This window comes from Pseudophryne corroboree, chromosome 6, assembly GCF_028390025.1.
Source record: "Pseudophryne corroboree isolate aPseCor3 chromosome 6, aPseCor3.hap2, whole genome shotgun sequence".
Lineage (NCBI taxonomy): Eukaryota > Metazoa > Chordata > Amphibia > Anura > Myobatrachidae > Pseudophryne > Pseudophryne corroboree.
Genome location: NC_086449.1, coordinates 361,780,300 through 361,804,393, shown reverse-complemented (window position 1 = coordinate 361,804,393; position 24,094 = coordinate 361,780,300). Strand labels below are relative to the sequence as shown.

The following is a 24,094-nucleotide window of genomic DNA, read 5'->3' as shown; positions in this document are numbered from 1 at the left end:
GCTCTGGAGTGGGCATCACCATTATGGGAGAGAGGTGATCCTATCCTCTCTAATTACAAAGAGTTCGTATCTTCCTTCCGGAGAATCTTTGACGAACCAGGCAGGACCACCTCAGCATCCTTGGAGATTCTCCGTCTACGTCAAGGTTTACGTCCTGTCAGTCAATATATTATTCAGTTTCGCACGTTGTCTTCAGAGTTAAACTGGAATGAGGAGGCCCTGATCGCCGCGTTTTGGAATGGACTTTCAGAAAGAATCAAGGATGATTTAACTATCCGGGATGTGCCAATTAAACTGGATGAATTGATTTCTCTCTGTAACAAACTTGACCTACGCTACAGGGAGCGATGTTTAGAGAAATCCAGGGCAGAGCGATCCAGTCCACGTGATCATCCTAGACCTCGACAAGATTCTTCATCACAGTCTCTAGTAATGACTGAAGAACCTATGCAGATTGGGCGCTCTCGCCTCACAGAGGAGGAACGACTTCGTCGTCGACAGGGTAACCTCTGCATGTACTGTGGGTCCTCCGAACATTTAGTTAAATTCTGCAAACTCCGACCGGGAAACTCTCGCCTCCTAGCTTATTCAAGAGAGGTTAAGCTAGGAGTTACTTTAGAATCACGTTCTGGGAAAGAGCCGACCTTGTCTATTCAATTAGAAGTTCCAAGTTCTACAGTGAAAGTTTCAGCTCTCCTAGATTCCGGGGCAGCCGAGAACTTCATCTCCTCAGCCTTTGTCATACGGTCTAAAGTTCAAACCATGCCTCTGGAAGCAGCAGTTGCCGTTACAGCAGTGGATGGAAGTCGAATTCCAGATGGTATAATTACTCATCGAACCGTATGTCTCAAGATGAAAGTTGGTGAGCTCCATTCCGAATACCTCTCCTTCTACGTGATTCCCAAAGCCTCTCAAGATGTGATACTTGGTTTACCTTGGCTGCAGAAACATAATCCTCAACTTAATTGGCAAACCATGGAAGTCCTTTCATGGGGTAAATCTTGTACCAAGGACTGTGTAGCTACAATTGTACCTCTTCGGTCAATTAGCCTTTCCGATCTACCTCCGGTGTATCAATCCCTTGCGGATGTTTCCAGTAAGCAAGCAGCAGACTCTCTACCTCCTCATCGTGAATGGGACTGCCCAGTCGTATTGGTTCCGGGCAAGACCCCTCCTAGGGGACAAATTCATCCGCTATCCATCCCAGAGACGCGAGCTATCCGGGATTGGTCCACTCCTACAACTCTCAAGGGGATTCAGCGATTTCTTGGCTTTGCTAATTTCTATAGGAGATTCATTAAGAATTATTCTACGTTTGCTGCTCCTATCACAGCCCTAACTCGCAAGGGAGCAAATCCTACGAACTGGTCTTCTGAAGCAATCAAAGCCTTCTCTGATTTAAAGCAAGCCTTTGTGTCAGCCCCCATTCTTCGACAGCCTGATTTGAATCGTCCCTTTCTACTAGAGGTGCATGCATCTACAGAAGCAGTAGGAGCTGTGTTGTCACAAGTCTTTGAAGATAAAAAGGTCCATCCCTGCGGATATTTCTCCCGTAAGTTCCTCCCGGCAGAACGTAATTATGCAATCGGTGAGCAAGAGTTACTTGCCATCAAGTTGGCATTTGAGGAGTGGAGATACCTTCTAGAAGGAGCTCAACATCGCATTACAGTTTATACTGATCATAAGAATCTTCTGTATCTGCAGTCAGCTCAGTGTTTGAATCCACGACAAGCTCGATGGGCGCTTTTCTTCTCACGATTTGATTTCAAACTCACCTATCGTCCAGGGTCTCAGAACAAAAAGGCAGATGCCCTTTCCCGGTCCTTTGCTTCTTCTGAATTAAATGATGCTACCACGAATCAAGCCATTGTGAATCCTACGTCCTTCTTAATGACTCGAACCTCTCCAGTTCCTCCGCCTGGCAAGACCTTTGTCGCCACAAGTCTTCGAAAACGGCTGCTTACCTGGGCTCACTCCTCTTCCTTCATGGGTCATCCTGGGGTTCTAAAGACTCTCAAATTTATTCAACAGTCTTATTGGTGGCCACGTCTCAAAGCCGATGTCCAAGAGTTTATAGCAGCATGTCCTAAATGTGCCCAACATAAGAGTCCAAGAAGTTCTCCACCAGGGTTTCATCCATTGCCAGCCCTAGAGGTTCCAGCAGCAGATCAAGAGCTTCAACGTCTATCTAGCATCTGAAGTTGTGTACGTAAGTCCTTGGTCAAAACTTTCGCTCGTTATAAATCTTTTGTAGATAGAAAACGTAAAACTGTACCGAATTACAAAGTGGGAGACCAAGTTTGGATTTCTACGCGCAATCTCAAGTTCAAAGTTCCTTCTAAGAAATTTGCTCCCAAGTTCATTGGTCCATTTCCCATTGTAAAGGTACTCAACCCTGTGTCATACAAAGTCAAGCTGCCACCGTCTTTGAGAATTCCTAACGCCTTTCATACATCTTTACTGAAGCCTTTGATTCTCAATAAGTTCCGTACTACCCAGTCCAAATCTCCTAAAGTTCACTCTTTGCAGAATGAGGAATTTGAAGTTAAAGAGATTGTGGACTCACGTTCCCGATATGGACGTTTACAGTTTCTGGTCGACTGGAAGGGTTACGGTCCGGAGGAGAGATCCTGGGTTTTCTCTGAAGATGTTCATGCTCCAAGACTGGTACAGAAATACTTCTCCAAAAATCCTGACAAGGTTCAAAGGTGTTCGGAGACCACCCGTAGAAGAGGGGGTACTGTCACGAACCGGTCTCTCACCTTTGCGGGTTCTGGGGTTCATCCGTTGCCAGTGCGGTTGCTCGCGGTGCTGTGCGCCCATGTGGGGACACAGCGTGATCAATGGCACAGGTAATGCAGAGTCTGGGAACTGTGAGTGCGGGGACCAAATGGCCTAAGGCACTGCGGTGTGTCTGCTGTATAGGAGGTGGCCATGTTGGAGACCAAATAGCTAATACTGAGCACTTGTGAAAACACCTGTGGGCAGGTGTAAGCCAATCCCGTGCTTGTGCTGCCTTTAAGTAGGCTGGGATTATGTTACTCTGAGCCAGTGCTTTGTTGTATCAAAGCTGTGCTCTAGCTCTGAGCTCTCTCCGTGCATTCCTGTGTGATTCCCGTGGTCCAGATATCGCCTCCGTTCCCAGAGGTCCGTCTGCAGCCTTCACTGCTGAAAGATCCACCGGCTCTCTGCTGTGCTGTCAGTTAATTGCACTCCTATTGGAAATAGTTGGATTCCCAGTGTCCTGCATGAGGTTACCTTGTCAGTCTGCCTATCATTCAAAGTCTGGAGGATTCTGTTTCTCTCAGCTGTTCGTTTGTTCAACTCTGCATTTAACCCATTCATCACCTTGTCTTCTACTACAGTTTCACAGTGATCTCCGGAACCCGCAAGTAACCCAATTCAGTACTTTTATTTGCTATGTTGTCATTACAAGGATAATTCATCACAGTCTCTCAGTTAACTCTCAAAGCTCCATTGCCAATTCTTACAGTTAATTCTCCATGTCTGCATTAACCAGTTAAACACAATCTGCAGTTCAGCATCAAAGCTTGTTTATATTTGCTATGTTGTCATAACAAGGATAATTCTTCAGTCTCTCAGTTAACTCTCAAAACTCCATTGCAAATCCTTACAGTTATCTCTTCATGTCTGCATTATCCAGTTAATAACATTCTGCAGTTCAGCATCAAAGCTTGTTTATATTTGCTATGTTGTTATAACAAGGATAATTCTTCACAGTCTCTCAGTTAACTCTCAAAACTCCATTGCAAATCCTTACAGTTATCTCTTCATGTCTGCATTATCCAGTTAATCATATTCTGCAGTTCAGCATCAAAGCTCGTTTATATTTGGACAATCCAACATTTATTCATCAGCTTGTTTTGCATATGTTTCCATGAACATTTCTTTTATGTATTTTTGAGTTTTCTCTTGCATATTATTCCTGCAATACTTCAGTATAATATGATGATTAACAACTTGTCAGTTAACTCTTTACTGAATTGTTATTTTGAATAAATATATGAATCGGAACTTTCTTCGTCCTCCCTGCTTTCTTCATAGCCCAGCACCTACACCTGTGGTTGGTCCCGGGTTAACGGATTCACAAAAACACCCGGACCTGACAGTGATGTTGTAGCTGGAAACAGGCGAGTCCAGAATGGATCGGAGAGTCAGGCTACACCGCAGATGGAATGCTGGTGCGGGTCTCTATAGCAGAAGTCTGGAGACAGGAGCTGGAACCTGGAAGACATTCACAGAAGAGAGACAAACTGGAACTAGGTTTGACAACCAAAGCACTGACGCCTTCCTTGCTCAGGCACAACCTATTTATACCTGCAGCAAGGAAGGCATTGGCTAGGCAATTATGCAAATTAATAATACTGACAACGGATTGGTAGGAAAGATCAGCTGACAGAATCCAAGATGGCTGCGCCCATGCAGACACTTGGAGGGAAGTTTGGATTGTAATCCATGTGGTCTGGAAAACAGTAATGGCGGCGCCGGCCACCGGAGACGCCAGGCTGACAGATGCACATCCAACCACGTGGACACAGCGGAGGCCGCGGCTGACGTAATCGCCACTCTGAATGCAGAAGCTCAGGGACGGCGGCGGAGGCCGCGGGAGACGCCATGCCAGATGTATAAGGCGTTACTGTGACTGCGTCCAGAGAGACAGGCGAGGATGCGGGAATGTGCACATCAGGATGACAGATGGGATCCGGTCCTGGAGCGCTGAGCCAGCCTTAGGAGGCATCTGATAGGTAAGAAATGGCGTCCAGATACCCGGATCGTGACACAAAACTGATAAGCCTGCTGCAAGACGAGGCGGGCCTCCCTCTGGGGGATCCCAGGGTGGGGGGCTGACTTCTAGGGTTTACCCAGGAATGGTTGAAGACTACTCCCAATGCCTGGGTACGGGAAGTCCTCACTCGAGGTTATGCCGTATCCTTCAAGAATCGTCCCCTTCATCGATTTTGCCTGACAGATGTCCCTTCGGATGAGGTGAAGGCAAAAACTCTTCATGCGGTGGTACAGTCCTTCCTGGACACAGGAGTGGTGGTACAGGTGCCTCTGGCTCAGAGAGGCAAGGGGTACTATTCACCACTGTTCCTAGTCCCGGAACCGAATGGGTCCCCTCGGCCCATCCTCAACCTCAAGTCCTTGAACAAATTTGCGAGGGTCTCCAAGTTTCATATGGAAACTTTTCACTCTATTGTTCTGACCATGGAACCTGGGGATTATATGGTCTCCCTGGACATATAGGATGCTTACCTGCATATTTGCATTGCAATGTCGCATCAGCAGTACCTGAGGTTTGTGGTTGGCAACCTCCATTACCAATTTCGGGTGTTACCGTTTCATTTAACCATGGCTCAGAGAGTCTTCACTAAGGTCATGGCGGTAATGACGGCTGTTCTCTGCCGTCAAGGGGTCAGGATCTTGCCATATCTGGATGACTTGTTGATCCTGTTGAATTCCCAAGAAATTCTCCTACGCCATCTGGATCTGACGCGCCAGTTTCTGCAAGCCCACTGGTGGCTCATCAACTGGAAGAAATCTTCCCTGGTCCCTGCTCAGAGCATGGTGCACCTGGGGGCATTGTTAGATGCTCACAACCAGCAGTTGTTCTTGTCTCAGGAGAAAGTCCTTAAAACTTCAGGACAGGAATCGATGCTTCCTATCTCGTCCGCAAGTGTCGATACATTCGGCGATGCAAGTGCTAGGTCTCATGGTGTCGGCTTTCGACATGGTGGAGTACGCTCAATTCCATTCCCGCCCTCTACAGAAATTGATTCTTGCCAAGTGGGACTGCCTGCCTTATCGGATCAGGTCTCACATGATCTCCTTATCTACGGAGGTTCGTCTGTCACTGAGCTGGTGGCTTCAGGACCAACGATTGAGCAGGGGTCGTCCCTTCTGGATCACCAACTGGGTCCTTCTGACGACGGATGCCAGTCTAAGAGGTTGGGGTGTGGTGTTGGAGCAACACTCCCTTCAGGGTCGGTGGACCAAGGAGGAGTCTCTCCTCCCAATAAACATTCTGGAACTGCGGGTGGTATTCAATGCTGTGAACTTGGCACAGCATTTAATACAGTACAGACCTGTTCAAGTACAATCGGACAACGCCACCACGGTGGCATACATAAATCATCAAGGCTGCACTCGCAGCCACATGGCAATGAGGGAAGTTTCAAGAATTCTTCATTGGGCAGAACGCCATCTGCCAGCCATATCGGCAGTGTTCATTCCGGGGGTCCTGAACAGGGAAGCGGACTTCCTCAGTCATCAGGACGTACACGCCAGAGAGTGGAGCCTCCATCCAGAAGTATTTAAACTCCTAGTCGACAAGTGGGGCCTCCCAGATGTGGACTTGATGGCGTCTCGACACAATCACAAGGTTCTGGTCTTCGGGACAAGGGATCCTCAAGCAGCATTCGTGGATGCACTGGCAATTCCATGGAACTTTCGGCTGCCCTGCCCAGACTATTAAGGAGATTCAAGCAAGAAGGCGGAATCCTACTTCTGATTGCTTCAGCGTGGCCCAGACGGCACTGGTTCTCAGACCTTCAGGGTCTATCGTTAGAGCATCCTTTTCTGCTTCCACAACGACCAGACCTCCTCGTTCAGGGCCCTTGTGTCTACCAGGATCTGGCCCGGCTGGCTTTGACGGCGTAGCTCTTGAAGCTTCCGTCTTGAGGTCCAAAGGATTTTCTGAGGCGTTCATTCAAACTATGTTGAAGGTCCGGAAACCGGCTTCTGCTCGGATTTATCATAGGGTCTGGAATTCTTACTTTGCTTGGTGCGCCACTAACAATTATGATGCTTACAAGTTTAGTAAGGCCAAACTTTTGGTTTTTATACAACAATGCCTGGACTTGGTCCTTCGTCTGGCCTCCATCAAGGTTCATATTTCTGCCTTGTCGGTTTGGTTCCAGAGAAAAATTGCGACTTTACCTGATGTTCATACGTTCACTCAGGGTGTGTTACGGATTCAACCTCCTTATGTCCCACCTGTGGCTCCTTGGGACTTGTCGGTGGTTCTGGAGGCGCTACAAGAGTCTCCGTTTGAGCCTCTTGAATCTGCAGACCTTAAGTGGCTTTCTCTTAAGGCATTGTTTCTGCTGGCTATTGCCTCTGCTAGACGTTTGTCAGATCTGGGTGCCTTGTCTTGTAGGTCCCCATATCTGATTTTTCCCTGTGACCGGACGGTTCTTAGAACACGTCCCGGGTACTTACCTAAGGTGGTGTCTTCTTTCCACCTTATTCAGGAGATCGTGGTTCCGGCCTTTGCCTCTCCTGAACTGCATCCCTTCGGAAGTCTGATTCTCTCTTTGTACTGTTTGGTTTTCACAAACGTGGCTGGCCTGCTCACAAGCAGACCCTGGCCATATGGATTAGAATGAGGATTGCACATGCTTATGTACATGCTGGCCTTCCAGCTCCTGCTACCATCAAGGCCCATTCTACTTGGTCTGTTGGACCTTCTTGGGCGGCCGGCCGTGGTGCGACCCTTGAACAATTGTGCAAGGAGGCTACGTGGTCCTCAGTGAACACGTTCATAAGGTTCTATGCCTTCGATACTTCCGCCTCCCAGGATGCTTCCTTTGGACACCAGGCTCTTGTGCCCACTCCAGTGCATCCCCTCCTATGAGGAACTGCTTTAGGACATCCCCAATGTCATTCCCTGTGGAGCCCAGTGTACCCCGCAGCAGAAAACGAGATTTATGGTAAGAACTTACCATTGTTAAATCTCTTTCTGCAAGGTACGCTGGGCTCCACAGGGCTTCTTTGGGTTGGTATGGCATTAGCCGCTGACACTTTCTCCTGTTGTGAGAATGTGGTGTATGTGGCTACTAACAGTTGTCGTCTCTTTTACCTGCTACTGTATTGGACTGGTTAACAAAATCTGAGCTCCTGTGCACGGAGGCGGGGTTATAGAGGAGGCGGCGCTATGCATTCTGGCAAAAAGGTCAAAGCTTTTAGCATGTTGGTGCCTCGGATCAAGATCCTACTTTACACCCTAATGTCATGCCCAGTGTACCTCGCAGAAAGAGATTTAACAACGGTAAGTTCTTACCATAAATCTTGTTTTTTTTTTGTTTTTTTTTGCTTTATAAATACTTTTCAATAAATATTAACTTAGATAATGTAGAGAATAGGATTAGTTAACTGTAGGAACTGCACTTAATAGGGAGAATAGGAGGAATTTGGGGAAAATAACTGACAATTGTCAAGGACATTTTATCAAAATTTTAAGTTTTCATCATGTGACCCACACATGTGGAGTTGAGGTTAGACAAAATAAATCAGGAAGAGATAAAGGGGATTGAAGAGCTAAAATTCTGGATGCATATTGCTTTGAAATAGCTTTGGTATGTTATATAAGGTATTTATTGTAATCGCAGTCCATTTGTCCTAGGATGGCCCTCTGGTGGATAGAGTGAAAATGACTTACAGTCTTATGCACACATACCAAACAGTGGAGTTTGTGAAAGAAAAGGTGAGATCAACCTCATGCTAACCACAAATACATGAACATACAGAAACTTTCAGTGTTTGTTCAATCAGAAAACTATCAAGGAAACCAAAAGCCTATTATAAGTCACTATCTAAGGGTAAACTTCGTAGTACGCCCAACATGGCTGCCTCATCTGGTGCGCTGGTGGATGGGATGAAAAATACATGGACCTGATGGTTTTGTTTGGACCCTACTCTGAGCATTAGGATGCTGCAATCATCTCTTTTTGTGTCATCTTTTCTTGGGGTTAGATTATTCCACCTAGGGGGATCTTATGCACCGCACCCAAGATGGCTGCCTCACCTAGTACCTGTGGGAGTGCAATACACAATACATAGAAATTATTACCCAAAATGCCTACCCCAATCCTGCATTATGCTTAGTGTGCACTCACGGGTTTCTTTTATGTCTGTGTGGCTTGTCAATTGCTGTATTACTTAAATTCTCTGTATTATGGCCCTCATTCCGAGTTGTTCGCTCGTTAATTTTTTTCGCATCGCAGCGGTTTTCCGCTAACTGCGCATGCGCAATGTTCGCACTGCGGCTGCGCCAAGTAAATTTGCAAAGAAGTTTGGTTTTTTACTCACAGCATTACAAGGTTTTTTCTTCGTTCTGCTGTTGGTAGTGTGATTGACAGGAAGTGGGTGTTTCTGGGCGGAAACTGACCGTTTTATGGGAGTGTGTGAAAAAACGCTGGCGTTTTCGGAAAAAACGTGGGAGTGGCTGGAGAAACGGGGGAGTGTCTGGGCGAACGCTGGGTGTGTTTATGACGTCAAACCAGGAACGAAAAGGACTGAACTGATCGCAGTTGCAGAGTAAGTATCGAGCTACTCGGAAACTGCAAAGAAATTTCTGATCGCTATTCTATTCGCAATTCTGCTAATCTTTCGTTCGCAATTCTGATATGCTAAGATACACTCCCAGTAGGCGGCGGCTTAGCGTGTGCACTGCTGCGAAAAGCGGCTAGCGAGCGAACAACTCGGAATGAGGGCCTATGTACATTGTTTTTGATATCTGCAATGCACCTTGAGTCTTGTTGGATAAAGAGCGATATATAAATAAAATAATAATAATAATAATTATTATTCAGTTCTTGGCAAATGTAGTTGCGACTGTCAGTTGCGCACATCCAAAATAATTATTATAGCCCAACATGTATAGTTCTCCTACACTCCATGATGGGGAGCAATAGAAAATTGGTGATGGTGGCTGGCATTCCATACTGCACATCACCATGAAATGAATACCCCCTAAATATTGTGTTTTGTTTGTGTTCATTCTTGGAAAACAAATATGTGTAAAGCTACTGTCAGTGCATATAAATGACCTGACTGGCAATTTACAGTATAATCTACAGTCACAGCTCTACTATAAAGCTGGGTACACACTAGAGAATATTGTGGACGATGTGCCTGATTCTGACACATCGTTCCCGATATTGGGGGTCATTCCGAGTTGATCGCTAGCTGCTGTTGTTCGCAGCGCAGAGATCAGGCTTAAAATCGGCATTTCTGCGCATGCGTATGGGCCGCAGTACGCACGTGCGAAGTACTTTCACACAAAACTATGCAATTTTACACAAGGGCGAGCAACGCTTTTCTGCCGCTCTGTTGATCGGTGAGTGATTGACAGGAAGTGGGTGTTTCTGGGTGGTAACTGACCGTTTTCCGGGAGTGTGCTAAAAAACGCAGGAGTGACAGGTAAAAACGCAGGCGTGCCTGGGGAAACGGGGGAGTGGCTGGCTGAATGCAGGGCGTGTTTGTGACATCAAAGCAGGAACTAAACTGTCTGCAGTGATCGCAAGGTAGGAGTAGGTTTGGAGCTGCTCAGAAACTGCATGAAAATTTTTACGAGCAGTTCTGCTAACCTTTCGTTCGCACTTCTGCTAAGCTAAGATACACTCCCAGAGGGCGGCGGCCTATCATTTGCACTGCTGCTAAAAGCAGCTAGCGAGCGATCAACTCGGAATGAGGGCCATTGTCTAGTGTGTATGCACTATGTTGCTGACGATGCGTGAACCCGCCCGTCATCAGCAGCAGGGCCGTAACTACGTGTGTGCCAAGGGGGCTTGGCACACAGCGCAGTTGCCCTGAGGGCGCAACGGGCAGCGGCATGTAATGAGTCAAATTGACTCATTACATGCCGCCGAAGTCTGCGCCGTGCGCCCTGCTGTGTAGGGAGAAGAGGACCAGCGCCGGGCAGCGGAGAGAAGGAGGAGGAGGGAGGAGGAGCAGAGAGCCGCAGCAGCGCTATTTGATTGGTAGTAAGTGCCGCTGCAGCATCCCCCTCTCCTCCTGTATTGGCTGCCCGGCGCTGCTAAGGATGCTGGGATGCGGTTCCCCAGCATCCACAGCAGCGCCAGGCAACCAATACAGGAGGAGAGGGGGATGCTGCAGCGGCGCTTACTACCAATCAAATAGCGCTGCTGCGGCTCACTGCTCCCCCTCCCTCCTCCTCCTTCTCACCTCACACAGCCTGCACCGAGAGGAAGCTGCACGAGGAGCCTGTCAGCGGGGAGAAGGTAAGTATATCCCCCCCCTCTCTCTCTCTCTCTCTCTCTCTCTCTCTCTCTCTCTCTCTCTCACCGTCTGCCGCAATGTGTAAAATGGGGTCTCGTCTGCCGCAATGTGTAAAATGGGGTCTCGTCTGCCGCAATGTGTAAAATGGGGTCTCGTCTGCCGCAATGTGTACAATGGGGTCTCGTCTGCCGCAATGTGTACAATGGGGTCTCGTCTGACGCAATGTGTAAAATGGGGTCTCGTCTGACGCAATGTGTAAAATGGGGTCCCGGCTGCCGCAATGTGTAAAATGGGGTCCCGGCTGCCGCAATGTGTAAAAAGGAGGCCTGGCTGCCGCAATGTGTAAAAATGGGGACTGGCTGCCGCAATGTGTAAAAAGGGGGACTGGATGCCGCAATGTGTAAAAATGGGGACTGGCTGCCGCAATGTGTAAAAAGGGGGACTGGATGCCGCAATGTGTAAAAATGGGGACTGGCTGCCGCAATGTGTAAAAAGGGGGACTGGATGCCGCAATGTGTAAAAAGGGGGACTGGCTGCCGCAATGTGTAAAAAGGGGGACTGGCTGCCGCAATGTGTAAAAAGGGGGCCTGGCTGCCGCAATGTGTAAAATGGGGTCCTGGCTGCCGCAATGTGTAAAATGGGGTCCTGGCTGCCGCAATGTGTAAAATGGGGTCCTGGCTGCCACAATGTGTAAAAAGGAGGCCTGGCTGCCGCAATGTGTAAAAATGGGGACTGGCTGCCGCAATGTGTAAAAAGGGGGACTGGATGCCGCAATGTGTAAAAATGGGGACTGGCTGCCGCAATGTGTAAAGAGGGGGACTGGCTGCCGTAATGTGTAAAAAGGGGGACGCTGTCTGCTGTAATGTATAAAAGGGGCTCTACCTGGTGTAGTGGCGCTACTGTGCAGCGTAATTTGAATAATGTAGACTACTGTGCACCGTAGTATGAATTGCTGTTGTTTTGTGGCCACGCCCCTTCCCTGTGAAGCCACGCCCCTATAAAAAAATTTGCGCGCCACTGTCGTTTCTTGCACACAGCGCTAAAATGGCTAGTTACGGCACTGATCAGCAGCATTCTCCATCAGACCTGGCAGGTCCGACAGCGAAATCGCCTGTGAGGGCCATGCTGCCGAACGCATCCCTTCACTTGTCGCTGACAATATCCCGCTGGGTAGACGTCATTTAATATGTACCCAGCTTTACCTTTTAGGGGTCGTCAAACCTTGTTTGTTAGTTAAGTCCATTTTTATGCCTTTCATTTAAGTAGGTCCCTTTTGAACCTTTCTCTGACACCGGTTAAAGGTTTTAGTGTCTCATAATATTTAACAGTTCTGATGTTTTATATTTAATTTAAAACTGTGTCTGAGGATGCTACAAACTACTGTAGATGTAACGACAATTGCAGTGATTTGAAATATAAAATTAACCTAAAGGGGAGGAATAAGAAGTTAACTCTTGATGATGTTCTCCCTCTTTAAATTGCCAAATTAGAAGACAGACAATAATTGGATTATAGCTAGTGTGGAAGTATAAAAAGGTGGCATTATGCAATGGGTGATGTAAGCAGGCAAACTTTCGTTTTTGTGCCAATTGATATTGTAGCAAGACTTATGCAGATCTCACTTTGTTTAACCCACTCATTGTACCCAGTGCCAGATTAAGTTCCACATGGGCTATTGTGTGTCGCTGCAGCAGAGGCGGATTAAGGAAGGGGGGGGGGGGTTTGGCAGAGGATACGTTATTTCTCGGGGGTTCCGTGCCTGCCATCAACCACCAATTGATTGCTTGTATTTTTATTTTTTAATGAAGACATTGGATGTTTTCAATGGTTTCCTCCAACTCTTCCATCATGCACCTTGAAGCTGAGATACCTGGGACAGAGAGAGAGCAAGAGACACCTGAGGCAGATAGAGAGAAAGTCAGAGACACCTGGTGTTATAGAGAGAGCCAGAGACACCTGAGAGAGAGAGAGAGAGAGAGAGAGAGAGAGAGAGAGATACAGAGACACCTGGGACAGAGAGAGAGTCAGAGACACCTGGAGTAGAGAAAGAGAGAGAGCTGGAGTAGAGAAAGAGATACTTGGAGCAGAGAGAGAGAAAGAGACATGGAGCAGAGAGAGAGATACGTGGAGCAAAGAGAGAGAGAGAGAGACATGGAGCAAAGAGAGATATGTGGAGCAGAGAGACATGGAGCAGAGAGAGAAAGATGTGGAGCAGAGAGAGAGACAGACGTGGGACAGAGAAAGACGTGGAGCAGAGAGAGAGAGAGACGTGGAGCAGAGAGAGAGAGAGACATGGAGCAGAGAGAAAGAAAGAGACATGGAGCAGAGAGAAAGAAAGATGTGGAGCAGAAAGAGAGATGTGGAGTAGAGAGAGAGAAAGACATGGAGTAGAGAGAGAAAGATGTGGAGCAGAGAGAGAGATGTGGAGTAGAGAGAGAGAAAGACATGGAGTAGAGAGAGAAAGATGTGGAGCAGAGAGAGAGAGAGACGTGGAGCAGAGAGAGAGAGAGAGAGAGAGAGAGACGTGGAGCACAGAGAGAGAGATACGTGGAGCAGAGAAAGAAAGATGTGGAGCAGAGAGAGAGAGACATGGGACAGAGTAAAAGAGAGCAAGAGACTCCTGTGGCAGAGAGAGAGAGAGAGCAAGAGACACTTGAAGCAGAGAGAGACATGGAGCAGAAAGAGAGACACTTGGAGTAGAGAGAAAGAGACACTTGGAGCAGGGAGAGAGACCTGGGACAGTTAGAGAGAGAGAGAGAGAGAGAGAGAAAGACGTGGAGCAGAGAGAGAGAGATACGTGGTGCAGAGAGAGAGAGAGAGAGACATGGACCAGAGAGAGAGACATGGAGCCGAGAGACAAATATGTGGAGCAGAGAGAAAAAGATGTGGAGCAGCGAGAGAAAGATGTGGAGCATAGAGAGACACGTGGATCAGAGAGAGGCACATGGAGCAGAGAGAGAAAGCTGTGGAGCAGAGAGAGAGACGTTAAGCAGAGAGAGAAAGATGTGGAGCAGAGAGAGAGAGACATGAAGCAGAGAGAGACATGGAGCAGAAAGCAAGAAAGAGAGACACTTGTAGCAGAGAGCAAGAGAGAGAAAGATACACTTGGAGCAGGGAGAGAGACCTGGAGCAGTTAGAGAGGGAGAGATGGGCAGTGAATGAGGAAATTAATCTTGAGAGTGTAGGTGAGGCAGTAAATGAGGGATGGGATAATGAGAAATGGCATGGCAGGCAGAGCGTTTGGTAGAGTGACAGGCTGGATGGAGTAGACAGGATACCTGAGGAAGGTGACGGCTGTATGGGTGCCTGATAAATGCCGGCGCTGACCTCTTGTACACAAACACCTGCTCTGCTTACCTCACACCTGGCTATAGCAGCTCCCACTCTCTTTTTCCAAAGCCTTCCGTGGTTCCGCCATGCCAATGGAGGTGGCATGTCTGAGGAGTCAGGACACTAACACAGTCAGCGGTTCCCCTTCCTCCAGGTCTCAGCACATTTCTTAGGTTTATTCAGCAGCTCCAATCCGTCCGATGCTCTGCCTGATGACTGTCCTTCTCGGAGCTCACAGGTCTCTGGGCGTTGCCTGAGGCGCAATGCATATCCCAGCTTGCTGCTTTACACCAGCCCTGGGTGGGTGATCAGTATTCTTAACAAGCCATGCTCCAGCACCCCACACAGTCTGGCACCTAGGGATTATGCCCTGCTCGCCCCGCCATCGTTACACCACTGCTGCCATGATGTTGCCACCAGATACCACTCTAGACGTGGGGTGAAGAGCAGCCATTGACAAACAGCAGCTGCAGAACACCTCACACCACTGTTTGGCTGCATATTTAATCTTTGTTTAAGTACAGGACTGGCAGCTGAAGCAGCAGGACAGGACTTCAGATGAAGCAGGGAGCATGAGACTGAGACAACGCTGTGCGCTGTCCAGTGGGTGGAGTTTCGGGTGACGGGGTTCTCAGGAGCAGCCAAACCAAGGGGCGGAGCATAACATCGCCCAGGGGTGGAGCTTCAGGTGAAAGGGGAATTGAGTGTAAGAACCAGGGAGCGGAGTTTAAGGTCCGGGGACACAGCTTTGGATGCTATGTGAGAGCAGAGGAACTGTCAGGAACAGCTGCAGACTGACTAAGGAGGTGGGGTTTATCGTAACCTGGGGCGGAGCTTATTGCAGACCTGCAGTAGAGCGTGGGGAGACACGGAGTGGTTGGCTGTGCAGGGCTGCTAGCGGATTGGGAGGGGATGGGCAAAGCTTTGTTAATCCGGCCCTGATTCATACTTGCCTACCTGAACCTCTCCATGAGGGAGAAAATGCTCTGTTCCTGGACTTTCCTGGTAATGTATGATTGCCATCACCTGTGGTGAGCTAGTTAATTGATAAGAAAGGTGTTTCACCACAGGTGATGGCAATCAAACATTACCAGGAAAGTCCAGGAACAGAGCATTTTCTCCCTCATGGAGAGGGTCAGGCAGGCAAGTATGCCCTGATTGTACCTCTCACACAGGGGCCTATTTTTAAAAGTCCTCATTTTGGCCCATAAGTTAACATCTGTTATCATCGCTACAACATTAATTAACACGTAATTTATAATTATGGTATGCAACAACTTAGATGACATTGGGCCTAATTCAGCATGGATTGCAATTACAAGGTTGCTGCAAATGCAATCCTTAGCAATGCAAATGCTATGCACCGCTTTACTGCACTTGCAATAGCAATACTGCAATCGCATCGCAGTCCGGGATGAACATAATGACCATTGGTCGCAATGTTCACCTGCGGCGGAAGGCTGAGTAAGCCTGAGCTTACTCAGGCTAGCCATCGCAGGACGGCTTGCGAGGCCAAGGAAGCTGCATCTACTAGCAACGCAGTCCTTGGCTTTGCCACTTCCCCTAACCCTCCCTCACCACAGCCTAACCCAAATCCTCGCCATCCCCCCCCCCCCTGCAGCCTAGCACTAACCCCCCTCCCCAACCCACCTACCGGGGAGGTGGTGCCTAAACCTAACCCACCGTTCCCACAGCCTAAACCTAACAGTCCCTCCCCAACAGCCTAACCCTAACCCTCCATGGTGGTGCCTAAACATAACCCCCCTCCCTCCACGGCCTATAGCTAAGAGTCCCTGGCATACTTACGATCAGGATTCCCGCGGTCGGGATTCTGGCGTCGGAATTTTGACTCATGTTGGAGTTCCGGCGCCGGTATTTTGGCCACATGTCGGGATTCCAGTGCCAGTATTTCGACTGCCGGCATCCCAACCGTCGGCATGCTATGCTGAATGTATCCTCTGTGCATTATACTGTACTGCACCTTCCTAATAGAGTCACCTAACATCTGAGTAAGGTATTATCTAATAGCAGGATGTTCTTTTGAGGACCAGTTATCATTTAATAGAATTTATTATGAAGGGTTAACCATACTTGCCTACCTGACCCTCTCCATGAGGGAGAAAATGCTCTGTTCCTGGACTTTCCTGGTAATGTATGATTGCCATCACCTGTGGTGAGCTAGTTAATTGATAAGAAAGGGGTTTCTCCACAGGTGATGGCAATCATACATTACCAGGAAAGTCCAGGAACAGAGCATTTTCTCCCTCATGGAGAGGGTCAGGTAGGCAAGTATGGGGTTAACTTTCTGAAGACCAACTGACCTTTTTCTGTATCACACAGCAGAATGACATGTAAATAGTAATTTATTAACTTACGTATATGAAGTTCAATAGACATATCAGTGCAATGACCTGATTAACAAATAACTATGTAACACCTTTTCCTCCACAACACAGACAGGAAACATTAGCACGCACTTTAAGCATACCTCCGAACATGACCCTCTCCAGAGGGACAAAATGTTCTGCTCCTGGACTTTCCTCTTAATTTAGGAGGGCTATCACCTGTTTTGAGCAGGTTAATGGATAAGAAAGGTGTTTCAGCACAGGTGATGGCAATCATACATTAAGAGGGAAGTTGAAGAGCAGAACATTCTGTCCCTCCTGGAGAGGGTCATGTTGGGAGGTATGCTTTAAGTGACCCTATTTGAGGGGAGATGAAACTAATAGTATAGTACTCTGCGGGGGATCAGTATGATATGCCGGCTGCTGGAATACCGGCGGCGAGTGCAGCATGTCCCCTCGCAGGCTCGGTGCGCTCGCCAAGCTTCAGGCCCAGTGGTCCCCTTGGGTGGTGGTGTTGGGATTCCGGCGTCGGTCTCCTGAGAGCAGAAATCCCAACAACTAGGGTAGTCAGATCATCCCTTTAATCCTGAAGACCTGTGATATAAACAGGTTTTGTGGCTGATTAAAACCAGGTGGAATGCAGGCTTGAAGTTAATCAGCCACAGAACCTGTATTATTCATAGGTCTCCAGGATTAAAGGGATGAATTGGCAACCCTACCGACAACCCGGCAAATTGACTGCCTCTGCTCAGTATCATTCACTGTGTTCAAAATCTCCATAGGTATCACAGGAGCACATTAATCAGCCCCATTAATTTGTTCCCTGTGGCATGTGAATTGCAGCCAGCTGCGAGGCTTCTCCTATTCAATTAGCTGCAAGAATTGTAGCCGTGATCATTGTGGCTATTTTCTTGCAGCTTCAGAGAAGGTGCAAAGTTACGGAAATTGCTATTTTAAGATTAAAATGCTGGACTTGGTTCGGAACCCCTGGGTAATAATTACATGTCATTATTGGGGTGAAATCCTGCAAATAATGGGTTAAATGATGTGGGACAGGTATGTAGGGTTGTTGTATGGATGTGACTGGTTATTTTAACATTGCAGGTGGGAGTTACAGATTTCATTATATTTTTTTAAAGTGGCTTAAAATGAATAAAACAACTATTTACGTGCATTTTTATGCACCCCAAAAATAATTAGACCATTTGTTTGCTTTTGATAATTTTTAACTGTTTTTAACATATGGAAAATTCAGCCATTTGAAATCAAATATTTTTCTTTTGGACAGTAAAGATATCTATAGTTATTTATAATATCTATAATATTTTTTTTTAGGATACAGACTGATTTCCACTTTTTTTTTTTTTTTACATGTACAGGAGGTTTTTGCAGAATAAAATATTGCGCCAAATTGTATTGCAATTGGATAGTGCAAGAAACAGGAGCGCGCAGAGCTGCATTAATCCAAAATTGGGTGCAATAGTTTTGCTGCAAAATTCTTGTGCCCAGTTGAATATGTCCTACAGCAGTGGCAGAAGTACCAGAGACAATGGAGTCGGTCGCCAGAAGGGTTGCCACCTCATCCCTTTAATCCTGGAGACCTATGAATAATACAGGTTTTTTGGCTGATTAAATTCAAGCCTGCATTCCACCTGGTTTTAATCAGCCACAAACCCTGTGTACATCATCTTTCTGAATGGGCCCAAGTTCCATCTCTATAGCTTCACTGACCATAAGAATCATATTACATAGGAATGGCTGCAGTTACCATCAGGGCTGGTGCAAGGCTTCTCGGCACCCTAGGCAAAACTTCTGCCCTGCTGCCATCCGTCCCCCTTCCCCTCACACTACGCACACATACCTCCCAACATTACCCTCTCCAGGAGGGACACCATGCTCTGCTTCTGGACTTTCTCTTTCTCTATGATTGCCAGCACCTGTGTTGAACAGGTTAATGGATAAGAAAGGTGTTTCACCAGAGGTGCTGGCAATCATACATTATGAGGGAAGTCCAGGAGCAGAGCATTGTGTCCTTCCTGGAGAGGGTCATGTTGGGAGGTATGCGCACACCCACCTGCCCCTCAGGCATACCTCCCAACATGACCCTCTCCAGGAGGGACAGAATGCTCTGCTTGTGGACTTTTCTCTTAATGTTGCATTGCAGACACCTGTTTTGACCAGGTTACTGGCTAAGAAAGGTGTTTCACCACAGCTGCTGTCAATCCTAAATTAAGAGGGAAGTCCAGGAGCAGAGCATTGTGTCCTTCCTGGAGAGGGTCATGTTGGGAGGTAGGCCCTCAGGTAAAAGTGTGGAAGTGGCTTCTTAGAAGTTCCACAGCTGTCAAAAAGAGACCGTCCCCTACAAAAAAAAATTTTTCTAAATCCACGCATACTGACACAGATTCCGCTGACACATACACACTTACTGACACAGATACACTACCACCACTTACTGACACAAACATCACTTGTTGGCACATACAAACTTACTGGCAGATACCCCCTAACTGACACAGACACTAGTTACTGGCAGATACCTCCTACTGACACAGATGCCCCTGACATAGACACCAGTTATTGGCACATACATACCCAGACATACCTTACTGACACAGATACTTACTTACACAAAAATGTACTGACACAGATACTTACTGACATATACCCTTTACTGACACACACACACTACTTACTGATATACAGTATACCCATTACTGACACCACTTACTGGCATATACTGTACATAGACAACCCTTGCTGACAAAGATACAACTTACTGACACACACTACACAGAAACCACTTACTGACACAAATGCTTACTGACATACACACTACTTACTGACACACACACTGACACACACACACACACACACAACTTACTGACGAAAACACACATAGACACCACTTACTGACACACATGCACAGACACCACTTACTGACACAAATGGACATACTACACAGACAACACTTTCTGACACGAACGCACAGACACTACTTACTGACACATACACACAAACACCACTTGCTGACATAAATGCACACAGACACCACTTACTGACACACACAAACTACACAGAAACCACTTACTGACACAAATGCGCAGACACCACTTACTGACACACACAAACTACACAGACACTACTTTTTTGTATCGGATGTCACCTTTGATGTAATCTTTGATGTATGTCCAAGGCTGCTGTTTTGAAGCTTGTCATAACAATTGCTGGTGTAAACTACCAAGACCACAAATCCAATTTTCAATGCTAGCTCATTACGTGGAGCTGAGATGCTTGAACTTTGCTATAAAATTGTCCAACCACTTTTCTTAACAGTGTTAATATCGAGGATGAAAACAATGCAAAAGCACAAGAGGTAATGAGGGGGGGGGGGGGGTGCAAGGCAGTGGGTAACAATTTGCCCCCAGTAGTTAGCCCCCCAGTAGTTATCCCCCTTGTAGTTTGCCCCCAGTAGTTTAGCCCCCCTGTAGTAAATGCCTCTCAGTAGTAATGCCCCCCTGTGGTTGCCCCCAGTAGTTAGCCCCCCTGTAGTTAGCCCCCCTGTAGTTTGCCCCCAGTAGTTAGAACCCCTTGTAGTTTGCCCCAGTAGTTAGCACCCCTTGTAGTTTGCCCCCAGTAGTTAGCCCCCCAGTAGTTAGTTCCCTGTAGTACTGCCCCCCAGTAGTAATGCCCCCCCAGTAGTTAGCCCCCTTGTAGTTTGCCCCCAGTAGTTTAGCCCCCCTGTAGTAAATGCCTCTCAGTAGTAATGCCCCCCCGTGGTTGCCCCCAGTAGTTAGCCCCCCTGTAGTTTGCCCCCAGTAGTTAGAACCCCTTGTAGTTTGCCCCAGTAGTTAGCACCCCTTGTAGTTTGCCCCCAGTAGTTAGCCCCCCCAGTAGTTAAGCCCCCAGTAGTAATGCCCCCCTGTAGTAAATGCCTCTCAGTAGTAATGCCCCCCCGTGGTTGCCCCCAGTAGTTAGCCTCCCCTGTAGTTTGCCCCCAGTAGTTAGAACCCCTTGTAGTTTGTCCCAGTAGTTAGCACCCCTTGTAGTTTGCCCCCAGTAGTTAGCCCCCCAGTAGTTAGTCCCCTGTAGTTAAGCCCCCAGTAGTAATGCCCCCCCAGTAGTTAGCCCCTTTGTAGTTTGCCCCCAGTAGTTTAGCCCCCCTGTAGTGAATGCCTCCCAGTAGTAATGCCCCCCTGTAGTTTGCCCCCAGTAGTTAGCACCCCTTGTAGTTTGCCCCCAGTAGTTAGCACCCCTTGTAGTTTGCCCCCAGTAGTTAGCCCCCTTGTAGATTGCCCCCAGTAGTTTAGCCCCCCTGTAGTGAATGCCTCCCAGTAGTAATGCCCCCCTGTAGTTTGCCCCCAGTAGTTAGCACCCCTTGTAGTTTTCCCCCAGTAGTTAGCACCCCTTGTAGTTTGCCCCCAGTAGTTAGCACCCCTTGTAGTTTGCACCCAGTAGTTAGCCCCCTTGTAGTTTGCCCCCAGTAGTTTAGCCCCCCTGTAGTAATGCCCCCCTGTAGTTTGCCCCCAGTAGTTAGCACCCCTTATAGTTTGCCCCCAGTAGTTTAGCCCCCCTGTAGTTAGCCCCCTTGTAGTTTGCCCCCTGTAGTTAAGCCCCCCTGTAGTTAAGCCCCCTTGTAGTTTGTCCCCAGTAGTTAAGCCCCCCAGTAGTAATGCCCCCAAGTAGTAATGCCCCCCAGTAGTTAGCCCCCTTGTAGTTAGCCCCCTTGTAGTTTGCCCCCAGTAGTAATGCATCCCTGTAGTGTAGCCCCTAGTAGTTAGCCCCTTTGTAGTTTGCCCCCAGTAGAAGCGCCACTTTCACTCAAACATATGAAAAACACAAAAAAAACACAATACTCACAAAGCCCCGCTCCAGCGTCTGACTGCTGCAGTCCTTCCGGCTTCCGCTCCTTGGCACACACTGACAGAGCCGGGAGCTGGCGCTCAGTAGTGAGCTCCTGCGACCGGCTACCGCTGTGGAGAGAGCCTGGCGCCCGCTGGTTACACAATCTCAGCGGGCACCCGGCATCTCCCTGCAGCGCCGGTGACACATTGGGTTAGGTGAACCGGAGGAGGCGGAACAGCGTTCCGTCTCCAAGTGGAACTGATAGAACGCAGTTCCGCCCCGTTCTGGCTCACTTTAACCTCTGTCTAGGGGGTAATTCAGACCTGATCGCTGTCGTGCGTATTCTCACAGGCTGCGATCAGGTGTGCACTGCGCATGGACCGCAGCAACAGGGATCACCGGCCAGCGACGGTATGGTGCGAAAATTCCGAACGCGCCGGCGACCGCAAGGAGATTGCCAGGAAGAGGGCGTTTGTGGGTGGCAACTGACCATTTTCAAGGAGCGTCTGGGAAAACGCAGGAGGGACTAAGCGTTTGGGGTGAGGGTTTCTGACGTCAGCACCGGCCCCGATCATCGCAGCATCAGAGTAAGTCCTGGGCTGAGCAGAAACTGCACAAACTTATGTTTGTGCAGTTGTACTACAAATGCGATCGCACACCTGCACACACACAGAGGCGGATTGGCCATAGGGCTTACAGGGAAGATCCCCGGTGGGCCGACATACCAGCGGGACCTGTTTTGTTTGAGGACATGTGGTCCTATGTATAGACATAATGAATAAAATGCTAAATAATTTGCATATATGAAAATAACTTTGCCACTTAGCCTGTGATTGCAGATGATCTAGTGCAGGCATTCCCAACCGCGGTCCTCAAGGCACACCAACAGTGCAGGTTTTAGTGATATCCAGGCTTCAGCACAGATGGTTAAATCAAAATAACTGAGGTACTAATTAAGTCACCTGTGTTCAAGCCTGGATATCACTAAAACCAGAACTGTTAGTGTGCTATGAGGACCGCGGTTGGAAAACACTGATCTAGTGTATGCTCTGTCTGCCTGCTTGGCTGACATATAAGATTGAGTGAATAGTGATTGGGATACGGTTGGTGTAATAAGCAAGAAAATATATATTTCTAAAGAATGATATAGTTTCCTAAATTCTGAAGGTGTATTATATAATGTGCTCATAACATTTAATTTTATTTCCTTTTAACTTCTCCCTTGATGCTGGACATGCCCACTATCTGGAAAGTCTTGGGGGGAGGGTACTGCTGCCATGGCCCATGGCTAGACCTTACACCTCTGGTGCTGCCCATGTGGGGCCACTAGTGCAAATTTTTCCAGGGCCGCTTTTTGTCCCCAGTCCGTCCCTGCACACACACCATACCCTACCCCTGTAGGCAGCAACTACCTGATCGCATGGATGCAAAAAAACGCACCCTCTTCCCAAAGCACAACTGTCTGTGATTATCTTTCCTTATAAACTATTGGCATTTTTGCTGAATCTGTCCTGCTTTTTGGTTACGGTCAGTTCCTGATAAGCCATATTGTGCATGAAGTGTAAATAAATACATATTTCATTGTTAATAGTTATGAAACCTTAAATAGACCCATGTTTGTTACATTTTTATTTGTAAATTCTGCAAAATGCAGTGCTCTGTAATGGAACATGTGCATGTTAAATAAACTTTTCATATCTGTGTAAGTATAGCATTATTAATCAATTTGGCCCCATTGTTAGATAACTAACAACCAGATCTTTGCATTTTATGTGACATGTGACCTCTATTGACTGAAAGATAATGTCAGCTGCAACGAACTTATTGTCAGAAAAAAACCCAGTAAAGATCAAGCTGTTCATGGCAAAAAAGTCTCACTATCTGAGCCTGGCGCCTTTGATTCTCTGTGGTCTGAGATTTATGATTTCAATAGGTTCTAAGAGGCCTTTTTATAAAGTTAATTTTGAGATAAAGGTGATAATACAGTCACAAGTATTAGTGAACACACACACGTTCAATAGCTTATCTGTACGTACATTGAGAAGGTCAATAAGGTTTCTGACCAAGAGTTGCATACAACCCAGCATGTCCGTTATGTTGCCCAGCTCCCTCTCCTGGGCCTCCTTAAACTGCTGCCTCCTGCTAAGATCCACATCTAAAAAAAAAAAAATTACTAAAAAATATAGGGGAGGCTGCAAGGTTTCTCAGCACCCTAGGCAAAACTTCTGCCTACTGCCCCTTCCCCCTACCCACCCTTCAGATAAAAGGCATGCTGCTCTCACCCCCTCCCCCCTACTCTGTTAAATGTCTGCTGTTCTATCCCCCCCACCATCTGTGTGCATGGTGCTACTCATCCCTCCAGACTGTGTGCATGCCTGCTCCTTATCTCCCCCCCTCACCACACTGCTGCTCTCGCCCTCTTTCCTTATCAATGTAGAGAATGCACTGTGCAGCCACCTTACCTGCAGGCTGCAGTGCAGAGTTGGGACAGAGTAGTCTGTGAAAGAGCCTGGAATGAAGAGCAGTGCTGCATG

The 24,094-nt window shown here is 47.6% G+C and overlaps 1 protein-coding gene across 4 annotated transcripts in view; it reads left to right on the top strand.

The window, feature by feature from the left end:
* The window catches only part of MIOX (myo-inositol oxygenase), a 58,949-nt gene that overhangs the window by 16,215 nt on the left and 18,640 nt on the right, over positions 1 to 24,094 (top strand). For 2 of the 4 annotated variants that reach the window (XM_063930445.1, XM_063930446.1), the window contains exon 3: positions 8,426 to 8,506. In XM_063930445.1, coding sequence (XP_063786515.1) covers positions 8,453 to 8,506 — 54 coding nt within the window. In that variant the 5' untranslated portion in view covers positions 8,426 to 8,452. Of the gene's footprint in view, positions 1 to 8,425; positions 8,507 to 10,960; positions 11,046 to 17,642; positions 17,710 to 24,094 lie in introns of those variants that run through there. The other 2 variants (XM_063930448.1, XM_063930447.1) reach the window with 2 other exon arrangements.